The 18914-nt window shown below is 39.1% G+C and overlaps 1 protein-coding gene across 1 annotated transcript in view; it reads right to left on the bottom strand.

Moving 5' to 3' along the window:
* Positions 1–10275: 10275 nt before the first annotated feature.
* Positions 10276–18914, bottom strand: part of LOC128666899 (cytochrome P450 2G1-like) — a 68273-nt gene continuing 59634 nt past the window's right edge. Inside the window, exon 9 of the mRNA XM_053721710.1 lies at positions 10276–10527. Coding sequence (XP_053577685.1) covers positions 10346–10527 — 182 coding nt within the window. The 3' untranslated portion in view covers positions 10276–10345. The remainder of the gene's footprint in view (positions 10528–18914) is intronic.

Raw genomic sequence — 18914 nt, 5'->3', positions numbered from 1 at the left:
ACTTCTTGTCTCAGTCTGATTCCTGGCACCCTGACAATTAGTTATTTATGTATACTGGTCCATATAGGTTCATTTTTCTTGCTGTTTTTAAAAAAAGATAATTTATATCCTTAGTAGTGGCCTTATTCCTAGCTGATTTGATGATTTCTATACTGTAACCCTTTTCTAAAAAATTATTTTTAAGGATATCGGCTTCCAACTTGAATTCATCTGGATGGGTACAGTTCCTTTTTAAATGAAGGAACTGACTATAGGGAACGTTATCCATCCAACATTTTTTATGTGCACTTTTAGCTTGGATGAAGCTATTCCTATATGTTGTCTTCCTATAGTTTTAAACTGCTATTTTTCCTTCTGAGTCACTATATAGAATGAGATCCAGAAATTCTATTTGGACTTTGGAATGTGATTTAGTGAATTTAAGGTTATAACTGTTGTTATTGGTATATTCTATTAAATTGTCTATTAATGTTTCTTCCCCTTTCCATAAAATTAGAACGTCATCTATATATCTTCCATATTTGATGACATTTTGATGGAAGGGGTTATTGTTCCAGATGCATTAACGTATAAATTTGTATATGAGGGGTCAAAACAAAGTAGTCCCCATTGTCGTTCCTCGTGTCTGTAAATAAAATTTATGTTCAAAAAGAAAATAATTGTGTTGGAGAATAAAATTCATACTATCTACTAGAAAATCTATATGATTCATAGGGATCTGCCATTTCTCCAATTCCTCTTTTTTCACCCATTTATTATGTTGTATGCATGTGTAAAGGGCCGACACATCACAGGTGACCCAGTACATGTTCTTTTCCCATGTTAACCCTTCATATTCTTTAATGACTGATACAGTATCTTTAAAATAAGGTCTAGTATTCCTTACGAGTGGCTGTAGATCAAAGTCAACATATTTAGAGATGTTATCACTGATAGACTCAATCCCAGAAATGATCAGCCTACCTGGGGGATTCTTGGGGTCCTTGTTTACCTTTGGGAGGTGATAAAAGGTAGATATATTTGGTTGTGGGGTACATAGAAATTTGTATTCATCGTTATTCAAAATCCTGTCTAATTTGGCCTTATTGAGCATTTTACTTAATTCTTTCGCAAAATCCTCTGTAGGATCTCTGGATAGTAATTTATATGTTCTTTGGTCACTCAAAATTTTATATGCTTCCTGTAAATAATCCTCCCTTGACTGAATAACTATATCCCACCCTTATCGGCAGAGCGTACTACAATTTCCTCATTGTTCATAAGTAGTGATGTTGCGAACCTAAAAATTTGCGTTCGCGAACGGCGGACACGAACTTCCGCAGTTGTTCGCGAACGGGCAAACCGGGCGAACCGCCATTGACTTCAATAGGTAGGCGAATTTTAAAACCCACAGGGACTCTTTATGGCCACAATAGTGATGGAAAAGTTGTTTCAAGGGGACTAACACCTGGACTGTGGCATGCCGGAGGGGGATCCATGGCAAAACTCCCATGGAAAATGACATAGTTGATGCAGAGTCTGTTTTTAAGCCATAAAGGGCATAAATCACCTAACATTCCTAAATTGTTTGGAATAACGTGCTTTAAAACATCAGGTATGATGTTGTATCGATCAGGTAGTGTAAGGGTTACGCCCGCTTCACAGTGACAGACCAAACTCTGGGTCTGGGAGGGAGGGTCTGATGCTGATTGGCTGGAATGTGTCTGCAGACTGTGAGATACAGGGTCAAAGTTTACTCAATGATGACGAATAGGGGGTGGATCGAACATGGCATATGTTCGCCCGCCGTTGCGAACAAGCTATGTTCGCCGGGAACTATTCGCCGACGAACAATTCGAGACATCACTATTCATAAGTTTATGGAGGGATTTTCTTTCAAGAATCGTGAGGTTATCATTATGTTTATTAAGATAACTATTGTTTTTACTGAAGGAATCTTCAATGTCTCTGAGTACAAGTTTTGAGAACATTGACACTTGTTCCCCTTGAGCCCCTATAGGATTGCAACTAGATTTCCCTTTGAATCCTAAGTGTTGGACACTAAGGGGCATACTTGAATCTGGACATTTTAAAAGCCAAAAAGGCGCAAAGTTTAAAACTTTTCTCACCTCTTGAAAAAGCCCGACCGCAGATCAGGGGAAAGGCGTTGAGGAATAGAAATCATATAACATTATATAGACACTTGATACCTCTGTGTACCCGGTCTCTTGTTATCTGTAGTAGGCAGTCCGGACGCCAAACAGATTCTGGAGCCGGTGTTGGGTACTATAACATCGCTGTTTTTATTCGCATCTAGAAAGTGCAACAGTGTGTGTTAACCTATTAAATCTTCACTTGAACCATATTTTGTGTGCGCTTCTTTCTTTCTTTTTCATATCTTGTACATGATATACCTGTGAATATAAAAGATTTTATTGCTGATGCGATTCAGAAGGCTTTGTCTGCCATCCCGCCTTCTAATAAACTTAAAAGGTCTTTTAAAACTTCTCATAAAGTTGATGAAATTTCAAATGACCGACAACATACTGAATTATCCTCCTCTGATGAGGATCTATCTGATTTAGAAAATCCTTCCTCAGATGTTGACACTGGCAAATCTACTTATTTATTTAAAATGGAGTATATTCATTCCTTATTAAAAGAGGCATTGATTACATTGGTTATTAAGGAAACTAGTCATCTTGATATTAAAACTAGTAAACATTTAAATTCTGTTTATAAACCTCCTGTGGTTACTCCAGAGGTTTTTCCAGTTCTTGATGCTATTTCTGATATGATTTCTAAGGAATGGAATAGGCCTGGTACTTCTTTTATCCCTTCTTCAAGGTTTAAAAAATAATTTCCTTTGCCAGCAGTTAGATTGGAGTTTTGGTTAAAGATCCCCAAAGTTGATGGGGCTATTTCTACTCTTGCTAAACATACTACTATTCCTATGGAAGATAATACTTCTTTTAAAGACCCTTTAGATAGGAAACTTGATTCTTATCTAAGGAAAGCTTTTTTATATTCTGGATTTCTTCTCAGGCCTGCCATTTCTATGGCTGATGTTGCAGCTGCATCAACTTTTTGGTTAGAAAGCTTAGCACAACAGGAAATAGATCCTGATTTGTCTTGCATTGTTCACTTGCTTCAACATGCTAATGATTTTATCTGTGATGCCATTTTTGATATCATCAAAATTTATGTTAAATCTATGTCTTTAGCTATTTTAGCTAGAAGAGCTTTGTGGCTCAAATATTGGAATGCTGACATGGTATCTAAGTCTAGATTACTATCTATTTCTTTCCAAGGTAATAAGTTATTTGGTTCTCAGTTGGATTCGATTATTTCAACTGTCACTGGGGGGAAGGGAGTTTTTTTGCCTCCGGATAAAAGACCTTAGGGTACATCTAAAGCTTTTAACTGTTTTCGTTCCTTTCAACAAAATAAGGAACAGATACCTAATCCTTCCCCCAAAGAATCTGGTTCCAATTGGAAACCTTCTTCAAGTTGCAGTAAATCAAAACCGTTTAAGAAATCAAAGCCAGCCCCCAAGTCTGCATGAAGGTGCGGCCCTCATTCCAGCTGTCTCTCAATGATACCAAATAGTATTCAGAGTAAGACCTCCTGTGAGAATATTTTTTTCTCTCACGCATCCCAGCAAATTCAGTAAAGGCTCAGGCTTTTCTGAAGTGTGTTTCAGACCTGGAGCTTTCAGGGGTAATCTTACCAGTTCTGTTTCAGGAACAGGGTCTGGGCTTTTATTCAAATCTATTTATTGTCCCAAAGAAAGAAAATTCATTCAGGCCAGTTCTGGATCTGAAAATTTGGAATCGTTATTTAAGAGTGCCAACCTTCAAAATGGTGACTATAAGGACTATTCTTCCTTTTGTTCAGCAAGGGTATTATATGTCAACTATAGACTTACAGGATGCATATCTTCATATTCCGATTCATCCAGACCACTATCAGTTTCTGAGATTCTCTTTTCTAGACAAGCATTACCAATTTGTCGCTCTTCCATTTGGCCTAGCGACAACTCCAAGAATCTTTTCAAAGGTTCCCAGTGCCCTACTCTCTGTAATCAGAGAACGGGGTATTGCAGTGTCTCCTTATTTGGACAGTATCTTGGTACTAGCTCAGTCTTTACATTCTACAGAATCTCACACAAATCAACTAGTGTTGTTTCTTCAAAGACATGATTGGAGGATCAATTTACCAAAAAGTTATTTGATTGCTCAGACAGGGGTCACCTTTTTAGGTTTTCAGATAGATTGTGTCCATGGCTCTGTCTCTAACAGACAAGAGACAATTCAAATTGGTTTCAGCTTGTTGGACCAGTCTCAATCATTCTCTTCAGTAGCTATGTGCATGGAAGTTTTATGTCTCATGACTGCAGCATCGGACGCAATCCCCTTTGCTCGTTTTCATATGAGACTTCTCCAGCTTTGTATGATGAACCAATGGTGCAGGGATTATACAAAGATATCACAATTAATATCCTTAAATCCCAATGTTCTACTCTCTCTGACTTGGTGGTTAGATCCAAGGGGCCTCTTTTGTTCCTCCAACCTGGAATGTGATCACAACAGATGCAAGTCTTTCAAGTTGGGGAGCTGTCTGGGGATCTCTGTCAGCACAAGGGGTTTGGAAATCTCAAGATGCAAGATTACAAATCAATATTTTAGAACTCCGTTCTATTTTCAGGGCTTTTCAGGTTTGGCCTCTGTTGAAGAGAGAACCGTTAATTTGTTTTCAGACAGACAATATCATAACTGTGGCATATGTCAATCATCAGTGTGGGACTCACAGTCCCCAAGCTATGAAAAAAGTATCTCGGATACTTGCTTGGGTGGAATCCAGCTCCTGTCTAGTTTCTGCTGTTCATATCCCAGTTTATAGACAATTGGGAAGCGGATTATCTCAGCAGTCAGACTTTACATCTGGTGGAATGGTCGCTCCATCCAGATGTGTTTTCTCAGATTGTTCAAATGTGCGGTCTTCCAGAAATAGATCTGATGACTTCCCATCTAAACAGGAAACTACCCAGGTACCTGTCCAGGTCCAGGGATCCTCAGGCGGAAGCGGTGGATGCGTTAATAGTTCCTTGGCATTACCAACCATCTTATATTTTCCCGCCTCTAGTTCTTCTTCCAAGAGTGATCTCCAAAATCATCATGGAACAATCATTTGAGTTACTGGTAGCTCCAGCATGGCCTCACAGGTTTTGGTGTGCGGATCTTGTTCAGATGTCCAGTTGCCAACCTTGGCCACTTCCATTAAGTTTGACTATGTCAAAGCACCTACAGGCATGTATTAAAACACAGGTTATGACAGGTACCCCCCTCACATCTATGTGCTATTTAATGTTTTACTTCGAATAAAGAGTGAGAGGAGGAGCTGGTCTGGATTTTCCTTTTTCTTCTACGTTGCAATATGACCATTCCATAGGGCTCTCCTAACACACTTACAGCGGGATTCCTCTGACCGGTAACCCGGAGTCTGAACCAGAAGGACAAACCTAGCAATAGTAGGACAGCGGCGGTGAAGCAGGGAGCTGCTCTCTATACAGAAGTATCATCTCTAGTAAGTCCGCTTTACGTTTTCTAATTTATTGCATTGTATTTACATGCTCTGTCTCTGAGCTGAACTTTTTTGCCGGTGTTTGTCTGGGGAGGACTGTGTGTCTCACGGCTACTGTCTCATATAAACGAGTGATTTGTTTGTTTCCCATAGCCGAGTGCAGGGACTATTTGTGTGACTTTTGCACTTCCATTAAGGCCACAGACCTTCTGTCTCAAGGTCAGTTTTTCCATCAATATCTCAAATCATTAAATTATGGAAATTGAACGCCTAGTACTTAGTCATAGAGGTTTCTCTGACTCAGTGATTAATACTATGTTACAGGCTTGTAAATCTGTTTCTAGGAATATTTATTATCGAGTTTGGAAGACTTATATTTCATGGTGTTCTTCTCATAAATTTTCCTGGTATTCTTTTAGAATTCCTAGAATTTTACAGTTTTTTCAGGATGGTTTGGATAAAGGTTTGTCTGCAAGTTCCTTAAAGGGAAAAATCTCTGCTCTTTCTGTTTTATTTCACAGAAAGATTGCTAAGATTCCTGATATTCACTGTTTTGTACAGGCTTTGGTCCGTATCAAGCCTGTCATTAAATCATTCTCTCCTCCTTGGAGTCTTAATTTGGTTTTGAAGGCTTTACAGGCTCCTCCTTTTAAGCCTATGCCTTCTTTGGACATTAAACTACTTTCTTGGAAAGTGTTGTTTCTTTTGGCCATCTCTTCTGCTAGAAGAGTTTCTGAATTGTCTGCTCTTTCTTGTGAATCTCCTTTTCTGATTTTTCATCAGGATAAGTTTTGCAGACTTCATTTAAATTTAAATTCTTACCTAAGGTTGTGAATTCTAACAATATTAATAGAGAACTTATTGTCCCTTCTTTGTGTCCTAATCCTAAGAACTCTTTGGAGAAATCCTTGCATTCTTTGGATGCGGTAAGAGCTTTGAAATATTATGTTGAAGCTACTAAAGATTTTAGGAAGACTTCATTCATCAGACTTATTTGGAGTGGGGTCAGGCCCCGCCTCAGAGAATTACAGCTCATTCTATTACATCAGTCTCCACGTTGTGGGCTTTTAAGAATGAAGCTTCAGTTGATCAGATTTGCAAAGCAGCAACTTGGTCTTCTTTGCATACATTTACTAAATTCTACCATTTTGATGTATTTGCTTCTTTGGAAGCAGTTTTGGGTAGAAAAGTTCTTCAGACAGCTGTTTCAGTTTGATTCCTCTGCTTATGTTTTAAGTTTTTTTTTCTTTCATTTATGAGAAAAACTTATTTTCTTGGTTGGGGATTTAATTTTCTCAGCGGAAAATGGCTGTTTTTATTTTATCCCTCCCTCTCTAGTGACTCTTGTGTGGAGTTCCACATCTTGGGTATTGCTATCCCATACGTCACTAGCTCATGGAGTCTTGCCAATTACATGAAAGAAAACATAATTTATGTAAGAACTTACCTGATAAATTCATTTCTTTCATATTGGCAAGAGTCCATGAAACCCAGCCTTTTTATGGTGGTTATGATTTCTTTGTATAAAGCACAATTATTTCCAAATTCCTTTGCTGATGCTTTTTACCCTTTCTTTATCACCCCACTGCTTGGCTATTCATTAAACTGAATTGTGGGTGTGGTGAGGGGTGTATTTATAGGCATTTTGAGGTTTGGGAAATATTGCCCCTCCTGGTAGGATTGTATATCCCATACGTCACTAGCTCATGGACTCTTGCCAATATGAAAGAAATTAATTTATCAGGTAAGTTCTTACATAAATTATGTTTTTGTCACAATGAGATTTGTAAAGAAATTGCACACACATTTATCCAAAAGTGAAAACTTTTATTAAAACTGTAAATTATTATTTTCTTTTCATTTTGAAACAACCTGAATATAAGGAATTATTTGATACAATCATCATGTACAAAAATAATATATACAGATGTCTTAAACTTTCATGATTCAGATAGAACAGCAATTTTATACAACGTTCCAATTTACTTCCTTTATTAATTTTTCTTTGTTCTCTTTGTATCTTTTATTAAAGAGTAAAAGTAGGTATGCTCAGGAGTGCGCACGTGTCTTTAGTTCTCTATGGCAGCCGTGTTTTGCAACATTATTTGTAGCTTTGTTATACAATGTTAAAATGAGTACTAAAGACATGTGCACTCCTGAGCTCGTATGATCCTACCTAGTTTTACTCTTCAATAAAAGATACCAAAAAAACAAAACTAATTTGATAACAGAAGTATATTGGAAACGTTGTTTAAATTTGCATGCTCTATCCGAATCATGAAAGTTTATTTTTGACTTTACTGTCCCTTTAATATTTACTTATGCGCCTTACTTATTCTTCAAGCGCGCTAACCTGTTAGACCTACAGCGCTAAACCCAAATTGAGTTATGCATATTTGACATTCAAATGTTCTTCACATTGAAATAAATGTAATATTTCTATTTCTATAGGGTCAGAGGAAGATCCTCTCTGGCACAGATCCACTTAGCTAAAAAAAAGAAAAACAATATATGTCTGATTATTGTTTTTTTTAAATATATATCTATACCTATAAAAGTAAATACATTTATACAGGTATAGGTATATATACAGATGTACATAGAAATATATACATATACACAGGCATGTATGTATATATATACAGGGAGTGCAGAATTATTAGGCAAATGAGTATTTTGACCACATCATTCTCTTTATGCATGTTGTCTTACTCCAAGCTGTATAGGCTCGAAAGCCTACTACCAATTAAGCATATTAGGTGATGTGCATCTCTGTAATGAGAAGGGGTGTGGTCTAATGACATCAACACCCTATATCAGGTGTGCATAATTATTAGGCAACTTCCTTTCCTTTGGCAAAATGGGTCAAAAGAAGGACTTGGCAGGCTCAGAAAAGTAAAAAATAGTGAGATATCTTGCAGAGGGATGCAGCACTCTTAACATTGCAAAGCTTCTGAAGCGTGATCATCGAACAATCAAGCGTTTCATTAAAAATAGTCAACAGGGTCGCAAGAAGCGTGTGGAAAAACAAGGCGCAAAATAACTGCCCATGAACTGAGAAAAGTCAAGCGTGCAGCTGCCAAGATGCCACTTGCCACCAGTTTGGCCATATTTCAGAGCTGCAACATCACTGGAGTGCCCAAAAGCACAAGGTGTGCAATACTCAGAGACATGGCCAAGGTAAGAAAGGCTGAAAGACGACCACCACTGAACAAGACACACAAGCTGAAACGTCAAGACTGGGCCAAGAAATATCTCAAGACTGATTTTTCTAAGGTTTTATGGACTGATGAAATGAGAGTGAGTCTTGATGGGCCAGATGGATGGGCCTGTGGCTGGATTGGTAAAGGGCAGAGAGCTCCAGTCCGACTCAGACGCCAGCAAGGTGGAGGTGGAGTACTGGTTTGGGCTGGTATCATCAAAGATGAGCTTGTGGGGCCTTTTCGGGTTGAGGATGGAGTCAAGCTCAACTCCCAGTCCTACTGCCAGTTTCTGGAAGACACCTTCTTCAAGCAGTGGTACAGGAAGAAGTCTGCATCCTTCAAGAAAAACATGATTTTCATGCAGCACAATGCTCCATCACACGCGTCCAAGTACTCCACAGCGTGGCTGGCAAGAAAGGGTATAAAAGAAGAAAATCTAATGACATGGCCTCCTTGTTCACCTGATCTGAACCCCATTGAGAACCTGTGGTCCATCATCAAATGTGAGATTTACAAGGAGGGAAAACAGTACACCTCTCTGAACAGTGTCTGGGAGGCTGCGGTTGCTGCTGCACGCAATGTTGATGGTGAACAGATCAAAACACTGACATAATCCATGGATGGCAGGCTTTTGAGTGTCCTTGCAAAGAAAGGTGGCTATATTGGTCACTGATTTGTTTTTGTTTTGTTTTTGAATGTCAGAAATGTATATTTGTGAATGTTGAGATGTTATATTGGTTTCACTGGTAAAAATAAATAATTGAAATGGGTATATATTTGTTTTTTGTTAAGTTGCCTAATAATTATGCACAGTAATAGTCACCTGCACACACAGATATCCCCCTAAAATAGCTATAACTAAAAACAAACTAAAAACTACTTCCAAAACTATTCAGCTTTGATATTAATGAGTTTTTTGGGTTCATTGAGAACATGGTTGTTGTTCAATAATAAAATTAATCCTCAAAAATACAACTTGCCTAATAATTCTGCACTCCCTGTATATATATATATATATATATATATATATAAATATAATTATACAAATATTTTAATGTGAACAACATTGGAATGTTTAAAATAAATAACTCAGTTTGGGTTAGCGCAGGTTTATGGGTGTTAGCTTTTTCTGAACAGCACGCTCCATTGAAGTCTATGAGGAGAATATGTTAACGCTGCTGCTAACTTTTTACTTTCAACTTGTGGGGACATCCTTAGCATCTGCGGGGCCCTGGTGCCCTTATTCCCCTCCCCCTGTATGCCCCGCCCTCCTTATGGCCCATTCCTGTCCTAACATTCAGTGTTATGTATATAAAGAATAAAAGTATTTATTACACCTCCTGATACCATAAACATTTCTTCATAAACTAAATACAGACTATACATTGCACCTTCTCATACACTCACCCCTGGAAGTGTGCCCCCCCCCCCAAAGCACGGGGCCCTAGGTGGGTGTCCCTCTCGCCCCCGCCCACGCTACTCTATGAACGCAAAAAATAAGTCTAGCAAATTTAACACTCTAGCAGAAGTGTTAGTTACCGCTCCACTTGTAGCCTGGAACATAATCTTTGCAATATTAATTATCGAGGGATGAAGCAGATTTTGTAGGGACGAGGAACGTTCCCAAATCCACTTATCTGAGGGGTTAAATCTAATTCTTCAATGTCCACTACGGATTTGAGGGTAAAGCTCTGTAATATTGTGCTAATAAAAAGAAAGAGTTCCATCCGCGCAAGACCCTCTCCGGCACAGATCCGCTTGCCTAAAAAAAGAAAAAAGATTAAAGTTATCTGGTTTTCTACATTTCTGTCTATGGGCTCTATTTATGATGTGCCGGGCGGACAAGGTTCACTCTCATAAACCTTGTTTGCCCAGCTGTGCAGTGAGTGAGCAGCATCTGCTATCAGCATTTTACAGTGCATAAGCCTCTACTTGTGCAATACCGCTGCTGTCAATCATCCAATCATCCAATCAGGTCAGAATGATTTAACGTGAATGTCAATTTAGATGAATTGGTGCCCGGGTTTTAATAATGCTACTAAAAACAAGGGCACTTTAATTCATTACAATTGACATTTCACTCATTTTCTTCAAATATTTACCTTTTAATCTTCACAGCCACTCCAGCGATTCCCCCGGCCATCGGAAGCCTCTTCATACGTCAGAAATGACGAATCCAGCTTCCAACCAATCACGGCTTCCAAACCCCCCCCCCCCCCCGGGGGAATCTTGGCCTTAGGCAACGCCTTGATTGGAAGAAGCCGGATTCATCATTTTGGACCCGCGAAGAGGGCTTGCGACGGGCGGAGGAAGCGCTGCAGCGGCTGTAAGGATTAAAAGGTAAGTATTTGAAGAAAACGAGTGAAATGCAATTTTGATGAATTCAAGTGCACTTGTTTTTATTAGGATTATTAAAAACCGGGCACCGATTCATCTAAATTGACCTTCAGTTTAAATCTGTCACTCTTTAGGAGGCGGACAGGTCAAGTTAAAGTTGATTAAAATATTCATGCAATCATTAAAGAAAAATGTGGGTTTATTCTTCGCTCGCACAAGCTTAAAACACTGTGGGTTGTGTGCCTGCTTGTATGTGTTTATGACTGTATATTTTGACATATAAGTGCAGCACATATTTCTTTTTTAAGACACGATGAGTCCACGGATCATCTTAATTACTAATGGGATATTCACCTCCTGGTCAGCAGTACATAGAAATATACCGACCGGGAAATGGTTCCGTTTTTTTGCCACAATGGGCGGATCTTAATGCTGCGCGCCATTTTCTCTGTGCTTGTATTGTGTCACTCTCGGACCCCATATTGACTAGATCTATCTACGCAATCTGCCCAAATATGTAAAGCGCTTAGCACATAGGCGGACATTTGTGCTGCACGCCATGATTATAAGACTCTGAGGGGTTCTCCCGGCGGTTTTAACATTGAAATATACCGACCGGGAGATGGTTCCATTTTTTGGCTACGCCCACGATGGGCGGATCTTAATGCTGCACGCCACTTTCACTGCGCTTGTATTGTGTCACTCATGGACCCCATCTTGAGTGATTGAATCCATCTGCGCATTCTGTCCTGATAGGAAGAGTGCTTAGCGCATAGTCAGGTTTTACTGGAACCGGAGGAACGGACAAATAAAAACTAGCACTGGTGCAGAGTGGCAGGTGTAGAGGTTCTAGTTAAGCCCTTACATTGTACACATATATTTGCAATTATCTTCCATCGGTCTCCCCTTTGCGGCGACTGGAATAAAACAACAATACTTCTAATACATTCTGCAGTTTCATTGTTTTTATGTTATATTGTGTTTCTAGCACACAAAACATATTAGATGGGCAACTCAGTAAGGTTTTGCTGAGGTGTGGTGCAGGGGGCATAACTTTTGCATTACTTGTGTACTGTTTTAGTTTGTTCTGCACACAAAAAATAAAAAGTTACAGTTTAGAATTTAAAGAGACAGTAATGTTTTTTATCTGTTCATTTTTATTAAAAGAATTTCAGCTGTTTCTTGTTTATTTCATCCTTTGTGACTTAGGATGTAACAACAGCACACAAAAAATGAGGAGTTACTTTTAAAAAAAAAAAAAAAAAATTAAAGTTTTTTACGTGTCAATTTTTATTAAAAGATTTCACTCTTTTCTGAACCTACTCCTTCTAAGGTGTTTGCTGTTTAGGAATCTGTTGACAGTGGTCAATCTATGCCACAAATTCCTCCTATTGTGTCCCACAAAATTTTATGGCCCACATGCAGTGCCCTGCGTTTCCTTTCACACTCCACCCGGAGTTTTTCTGCATTTCATGCATTATATGTTTTTCCTACGTGGAAGAAAACATTACTAGAGGAATTATTTTCAATCTGTTAAAGGGTGATTGACTCTGTAGTTGCTATTCTGAATGGTTCTTCCCTGTTACCTGAAAGAGGAAGATACTTTGGGATTACCTGAGAGAGAATCCTCAGACTCAAATGAATAATATCTTTATTTGATCATGAGGTTGGTTTTCTTTCATTTTTTTTTTAGCTTAAACACCTCCATTTGTTGCTTTAGGAGGTTTTAGTTACCCTGGGCGACTCCGATACTTCCGGTGTAATCTATCCTAGTGCGCCCAGTAAGTTATAAGGAATGGAAGAGACCGCATTCCCTATATTTAAAAATATGTTTCCCATAGCCGACTCAGTTAAGGAGGCTAGACAAACATTCCCTAGGGTAGAAGGAGTAGTTTCCAGTGAAGAGAACTACTATACCCTTAGAGGATAGTTTGATTTTTTAAAGGTCTTACAGACAAATTTAGAAAAGGGATGTACACCAGGGCTCATAATGGCATCCAGCTGTGTACTTTGCTACCGTCACTAGTGCGACGGCATATTGGTTTCATGCATTGTCTGATACGAGTCAGAAACTCCCCTGGATAGACCTTGTTGGGATCTAACTTAACGGAAATAATGTCTTTTGAAATTTAAAGAATCCATTTAGCCTGCTGTTGACTCTAAGACAGCATGAAGGACATGCCCCAGATACGAGATCGGATCTTGCAGGGGGCAGACTTTCCGTCTTCACTCAGGCTTGGGTTTGAGATGTTCGGGATCCCTGGGCAATAGAAAATAGTGTCCCAGGGATACAAATTAAAGTTCAAAAGTTTTTCCTCACAGAGGCAGGTTTGTGTTTTCAGGATTATATGCAGATTAGACAAGAGGAGAGGCGTTCCTACACTGCATAGGAGACCTCTCAGACCTGGGAGTGATTGTTGCGGTTCCCATACAGGTACAGGGACTAGGTTTTTTATCCCAATTGGTTTGTGGTTCCCAATAGAAGAGGGAACCTTCAGACCACTTTTTAGATCTCAAGGGTCTAAACAAATGTCTTAGTGTACCATCCGTCAAGATGGAAATATTTGTTCCCTTCTTCCCTTGATCCAAGAGGGTCAATTTATGACAACAGTGGATTTAAAGGACGCGTACCTTCATGTGCCATTCTCAAGAATCTTCTCAGGTTCTAAGGTTTGCCTTTCTGGACAAACGCTTCCAGTTCGTGACTCTTCCTTCAGTCTTGCCACAGCTCTCAGTTTTCACAAAGGCTCTGGAATCGCTGTTAGTGGTGCTTCGGTACGGGGCTTTGCAGTGGCGCCCTATCTGGACGACATCCTAGTCCAGGTGCCATCCTTCAGCAAGTAAGATTTCATACGGACATAGTGTTATCCTTCCTGCGATCTCACGGGTGAAAGGTAAATTTGGAAAAGAGTTCCTTAGTTCCAAGCACAAGGATAATTTTCTTGAAAATCATAATAGATTCCATTTCAATGAAGATTTTTCTTACAAAATGTCAGGAAATCTGAGATTATCGATACTTGTCTAGTCATTCAGTCCACTCCTCGGCCTTCAGTGACTCGGTACATGGAGGTAATCGGGCTGATTGTGGCGGCAATGGACATCATCTCGTTTCCTCGGTTCCATCTCAGATCTCTGCAGTTAAGCATGTTCAGGCAATGGATCGGAGATTATACAGATTTGTCTCCAGGAATACTTCTGGAGCAGGAGACAAGGGATTCTCTTCAATGGTGGTTGTCTCTAGATCATCTCTCCCAGGGAACCTGCTTTTGCGGACCATCTTGGGTGATTGTGACAACAGATGCCAGCCTTCTAGGGTGGGGAGCAGTCTGGAGCTCCCTAAGGGCTCAGAGGTTTTGGACTCAGCCAGAGTCTGTTCTTCCTTTAATCATTCTGGAGCTGAGAGTGATCTACAATGTTCTTCTGACCTGGCCCCAGTTAACCTCGGTCCAGTTTATCAGGTTCTAGTCGAACAAAATTACGTCAGTGGTTTACATCACTCATCAGAGAGGAACGAGGAGATCCTTAGCGATGACAAAGGTATCCAAATAATTCACTGGGCGGAGGCTCATTCTTGCTGCCTGTCGGCAATCCACATCCCAGGGATGGACAGCTGGGAGGCGGATTTCCTGAGCAAGCAGACCTTCATCCGGGGTAGTGGGAACTCAATCCGGAAGTGTTCTCCTGCTTGTTCCTCCATTTTGCTTTTCTTCCTCGGGTCATTGCTCGAATCAAGCTGGAGGGGGCATCGGTGATCCTCGTGCCACCGGCTTCGCCTCGCAGGATTTGGTATGCAGATCTGGTGGACATGTCATCTCTGCCACTTTAGAGACTTCTGTTGAGGAAGGACCTTCTCATTCAAGGGTCCCTCCTTCCCCCAAATCTGGTTTCTCTGAAACTGACTGGTTGGAGATTGAATGCTTAATATTATCCAAGCTGGGTTTTTCTGACTTGGTCATTGAGACCTTGATTCAGGCTCGTAAGCCTGTCACTAGAAAAATGTATCATAAGATATTACGTGAATATCTCTATTGCTGTGAATTCATGGACTACTTATAGAAGTAAAGTTAGGATTTCTGGAATTTTGTTTTTTTTCCCAAGAGGGTTTGGAGATAGGTTTATCGTTAAGTTCCCTAAAGGGTCAAATCTATTTTGTTACACAAACGTCTAGCAGATGTCCCAGATGTACAATCACTTTGCCAGGACTTGGTCAAGATCAGGCCTGTGTTCAATCCAGTTACTCCTCCATGGAGTCTGAATTTAGTTCTCAGAGTTCTTCAAAGGGCTCTGTTTGAGCCTATGTTTTCCTTAGATATTAAGTTGTTATCTTGGAAGGTTTTATTTCTTGTTGCTTTTTCTTCTGCTCGGAGAGTGTCAGAGCTCTCGGCATTACAGTATGTCACCTTGTCTTATTTTCCATTCTGATAAGGTTGCTTTACGTACTAAATTAGGAATTCTTCCTAAGGTTTTTTCTGATTGGAACATAAATCAGGAGATTGTTGTTCTTTTCTTGTATCCTAATCCTTCTTCTCAGAAGGAAAGACTTCTGCACAATTTGGACATGGTCCGTGCTTTAAAGTTTTTCCAGCAGGCAACTAAGGACTGTCGTCAGTCTTCTTTGTTTGTGGTTTTCTCAAGAAAATGAAAAGGGACAGAAAGCTACGGCTACTTCTCTTTCTTTTTAATTGTAGAGTATCATACATTTTGCATATGAGACTGCTGGACGGCAGCCTCCCAGGAAAGTTACGGATCATTCCACGAGAGCTGTTGCTTTTTAATGGGCGTTCAAAAGTGAAGCTTCTGTGGATTAGACTTGCAAGGCTGCAACTTGGTCCTCTCTTCACTCTTTTTTAAAGTTCTACAAATTTGACTTTTTTGCCTTGGCTGAGGCCGCTTTTGGGAGAAAAGTTCTTCAAGCAGTGGTGCCTTCTGTTTAGGTGCCCTGTCTTGTCCCTCCCGTATCATCTGTGTACTCTAGCTTGGGTATTGAATCCCATTAGTAATTAAGATGATCCGTGGACTCATCGTGTCTTAAAAAAGAAAAGAAAATTTATGCTTACCTGATAAATGTATTTCTTTTTCGACACGATGAGTCCACGGCCCACCTTGTTCTTTTAAGACAGATTGTGGGTTATTGTAAACTTCAGACACCTCTGCACCTTGGCTTTTCCTTTCTCTTCCTAACTTCAGTCGAATGACTGGAGTGGGAGGGAGGGGAGAAGCTATATAACAGCTCTGCTGTGGTGCTCTTTGCCTCCTCCTGCTAACCAGGAGGTGAATATCCCATTAGTAATTAAGATGATCCGTGGACTCATCGTGTCAAAAAAGAAATAAATTTATCAGGTAAGCATAAATTTTCTTTTTATGATATGTTTTGTATTTGTAAAGCACTAAAACCTCTGCACTGCAATCTCAGATATCACTCTCATAGGTTTCCATTTAACAAGCGCCAATGGCTGCTTCGGAGCCCCCATCATCTCAGTCTCCCTCAGAGCGAACCTGAAACGCCAGTTTAAAGGTACAGTAAACGTAAAAAATAATGTTACATATATACAGATTTATGTAACATTATCTTAGCGACAGCGTGAAAAATCAAAAGATTTGTGAGATGAAAGCCACAAAGTTCCAGGTCTTCTTTTCAAAATCAGATCACTGGCGTGCTTTCTAATCACAGCACGCCTGATCGCGCTATTGAACTAAATGTAGCTCGCTCCCGCTACCAGACCAGAGTGGGAGTGCACTACGTTTACATTAATAGCATGATTGAGGGCACTGTGATTAGACAGCGCGTCCGCAAGCCGCTTTAGAAAAGAAGACCTGATCAGAAAAGCCTGGAGAGGAAATGAGGTAAGTGTAACTTTGGGGGGTTAAAATCTCTCTAATCTTTTGATTTTTCAAGCTGTTGCTAAGATAATGTTTACATAATTCTGTACTATATGCAGAATTATGTAACATTAATTCTTACTTTTGCTGTCCCTTTAAGCAGCAGCGGCAGTAGATTGCAATCATCTTGATCTGATCGAATGAAGATAAATGGCAGCCCCCTCTTGCACTATTGCGTGCTGCTGCACACTCGCTTGAAAACTTAGGTCACTTTTCATTTCATGATGTTGATTAAAGTGTTTTGCTATTGGTGTCTTAGGGGGGACAATCTCAATTGATGATAAATGTCCTCTATTAATAAAAAATAAAAGAATAGGAAAACACTTATCTTCAATTGAGAAAGTCCCACCTAAGACACCAATAGCAAAACACTTTAGCCAACATCAAGAGCCCTAAGTTTTCAAGCAAATGATTTTATAGTACCAAATAAGAGAGGAGGTGACTGCTATAGAACATCCAGAAGAAAGTCCAGGGGATCTTTAAATTAGGTACATTAGTTACTAAGGAACCTTTGATCCAAAGCTAGTAATTGTGTTGCTATATAAAAGGGACAGTAAAGGCAAAATTAAGATTTCATGATTCAGATAGGGCATGTAATTTTTAAACTTTCCAATTTACTTTTATAATCAAATTTGCTTTGTTCTCTTGGTATTCTTAGTTGAAAGCTTAACCTAGGCAGGCTCATATGAAGGCTGCCTCTTATCTGAATGCATTTGACAGTTTTTCACAGCTAGAGGGTGTTAGTTAATTTGTGCCATATAGATAGCATTGTGCTCACTTCCGTGGAGTTACTTATCATTGGCTAAAATGCAAGTCTGTCAAAAGAACTGAGATAAGGGGGCAGTCTGCAGAGGCTTAGATACAAGGTAATCACAGAGGTAAAAAAGTAAATTAATATAAAAGTGTTGGTTATGCAAAACTGGGGAATGGTAAATAAAGGGATTATATATATTTTTAAACAATAACATTTTGGTGTTTACTGTCCCTTTAATGTAACCCTTAGATAAATCCAACAGTGTCACAGAAAACTGTTTTTGGGTTTATATGACTATATATTGTCTTTTTCCATTCCGATGGTACTTAGTATTGGGATTTAAGAAATTGAATATCATTTGTAATTACATTTTGTACTGTTCATCATACTATATTAGTTCAAGTACCAATTAACTATTCTAAATGTATATGAATTGTATTTTAATAACACTCCATTGTATTAATATGATAATGACATCATGGTAAGGGTCAAGGCTTTTTGCTCTGTAAACTGCTTGTTTGTCTCCTAAACCTATCTTTGACAAAGCACCAGTCAGGTGTGAAACGCGTTAGATGATGTCACAACTCATTTGGTGTACACGTTATATGTGAGTTGCTATATTTTTAATGATTCTCAAATAAACTACTGATTTTACTTTTATGGCAGTGTCCGGTGCCATACTACTGTCCTATTACTGTATAGTACTTAATCAACAGTATTTCAGGCTTATGTTTACCTACCCTCTAAGATAAATGGAGCCCATAGAGTCTATAAACTTCACTCTTGTTATCTCTTTCTACCTGTTTCAATGCCTCAATCTTTGTTCCGTACAACAATATTTTATAATTGTCACAACTTTGAAATATATTTATATAAAAAAAAAATGCCAGTGATGCAATGTCTCTTTAAAGTAGTTATGTAAGTCATATGTTGCTCTGTTTAGCAATTTGCATTTTAGAAATATTTAATTTGCAATTTAGTACTTGAAATAAAAGCGTGTAAAATCACCAGACCACACAAATTAATAATGAATGCAGACACTCTGATCTGTCTGCCTGCCTATCTATCTAATCTATCTATCTAATCTATCTATTAATCTAATCTATAGCTATCTATTTATCTAATCTATAGCTATCTATACATATATTTATAAATATAACTACACACGCAAGCACGCA

Source organism: Bombina bombina, chromosome 7, assembly GCF_027579735.1.
Source record: "Bombina bombina isolate aBomBom1 chromosome 7, aBomBom1.pri, whole genome shotgun sequence".
In the NCBI taxonomy this organism is placed as follows: Eukaryota; Metazoa; Chordata; class Amphibia; order Anura; family Bombinatoridae; genus Bombina; species Bombina bombina.
Note: the sequence above shows the minus strand (reverse complement) of the source record. Positions and strands in the feature narration are given on the sequence as shown.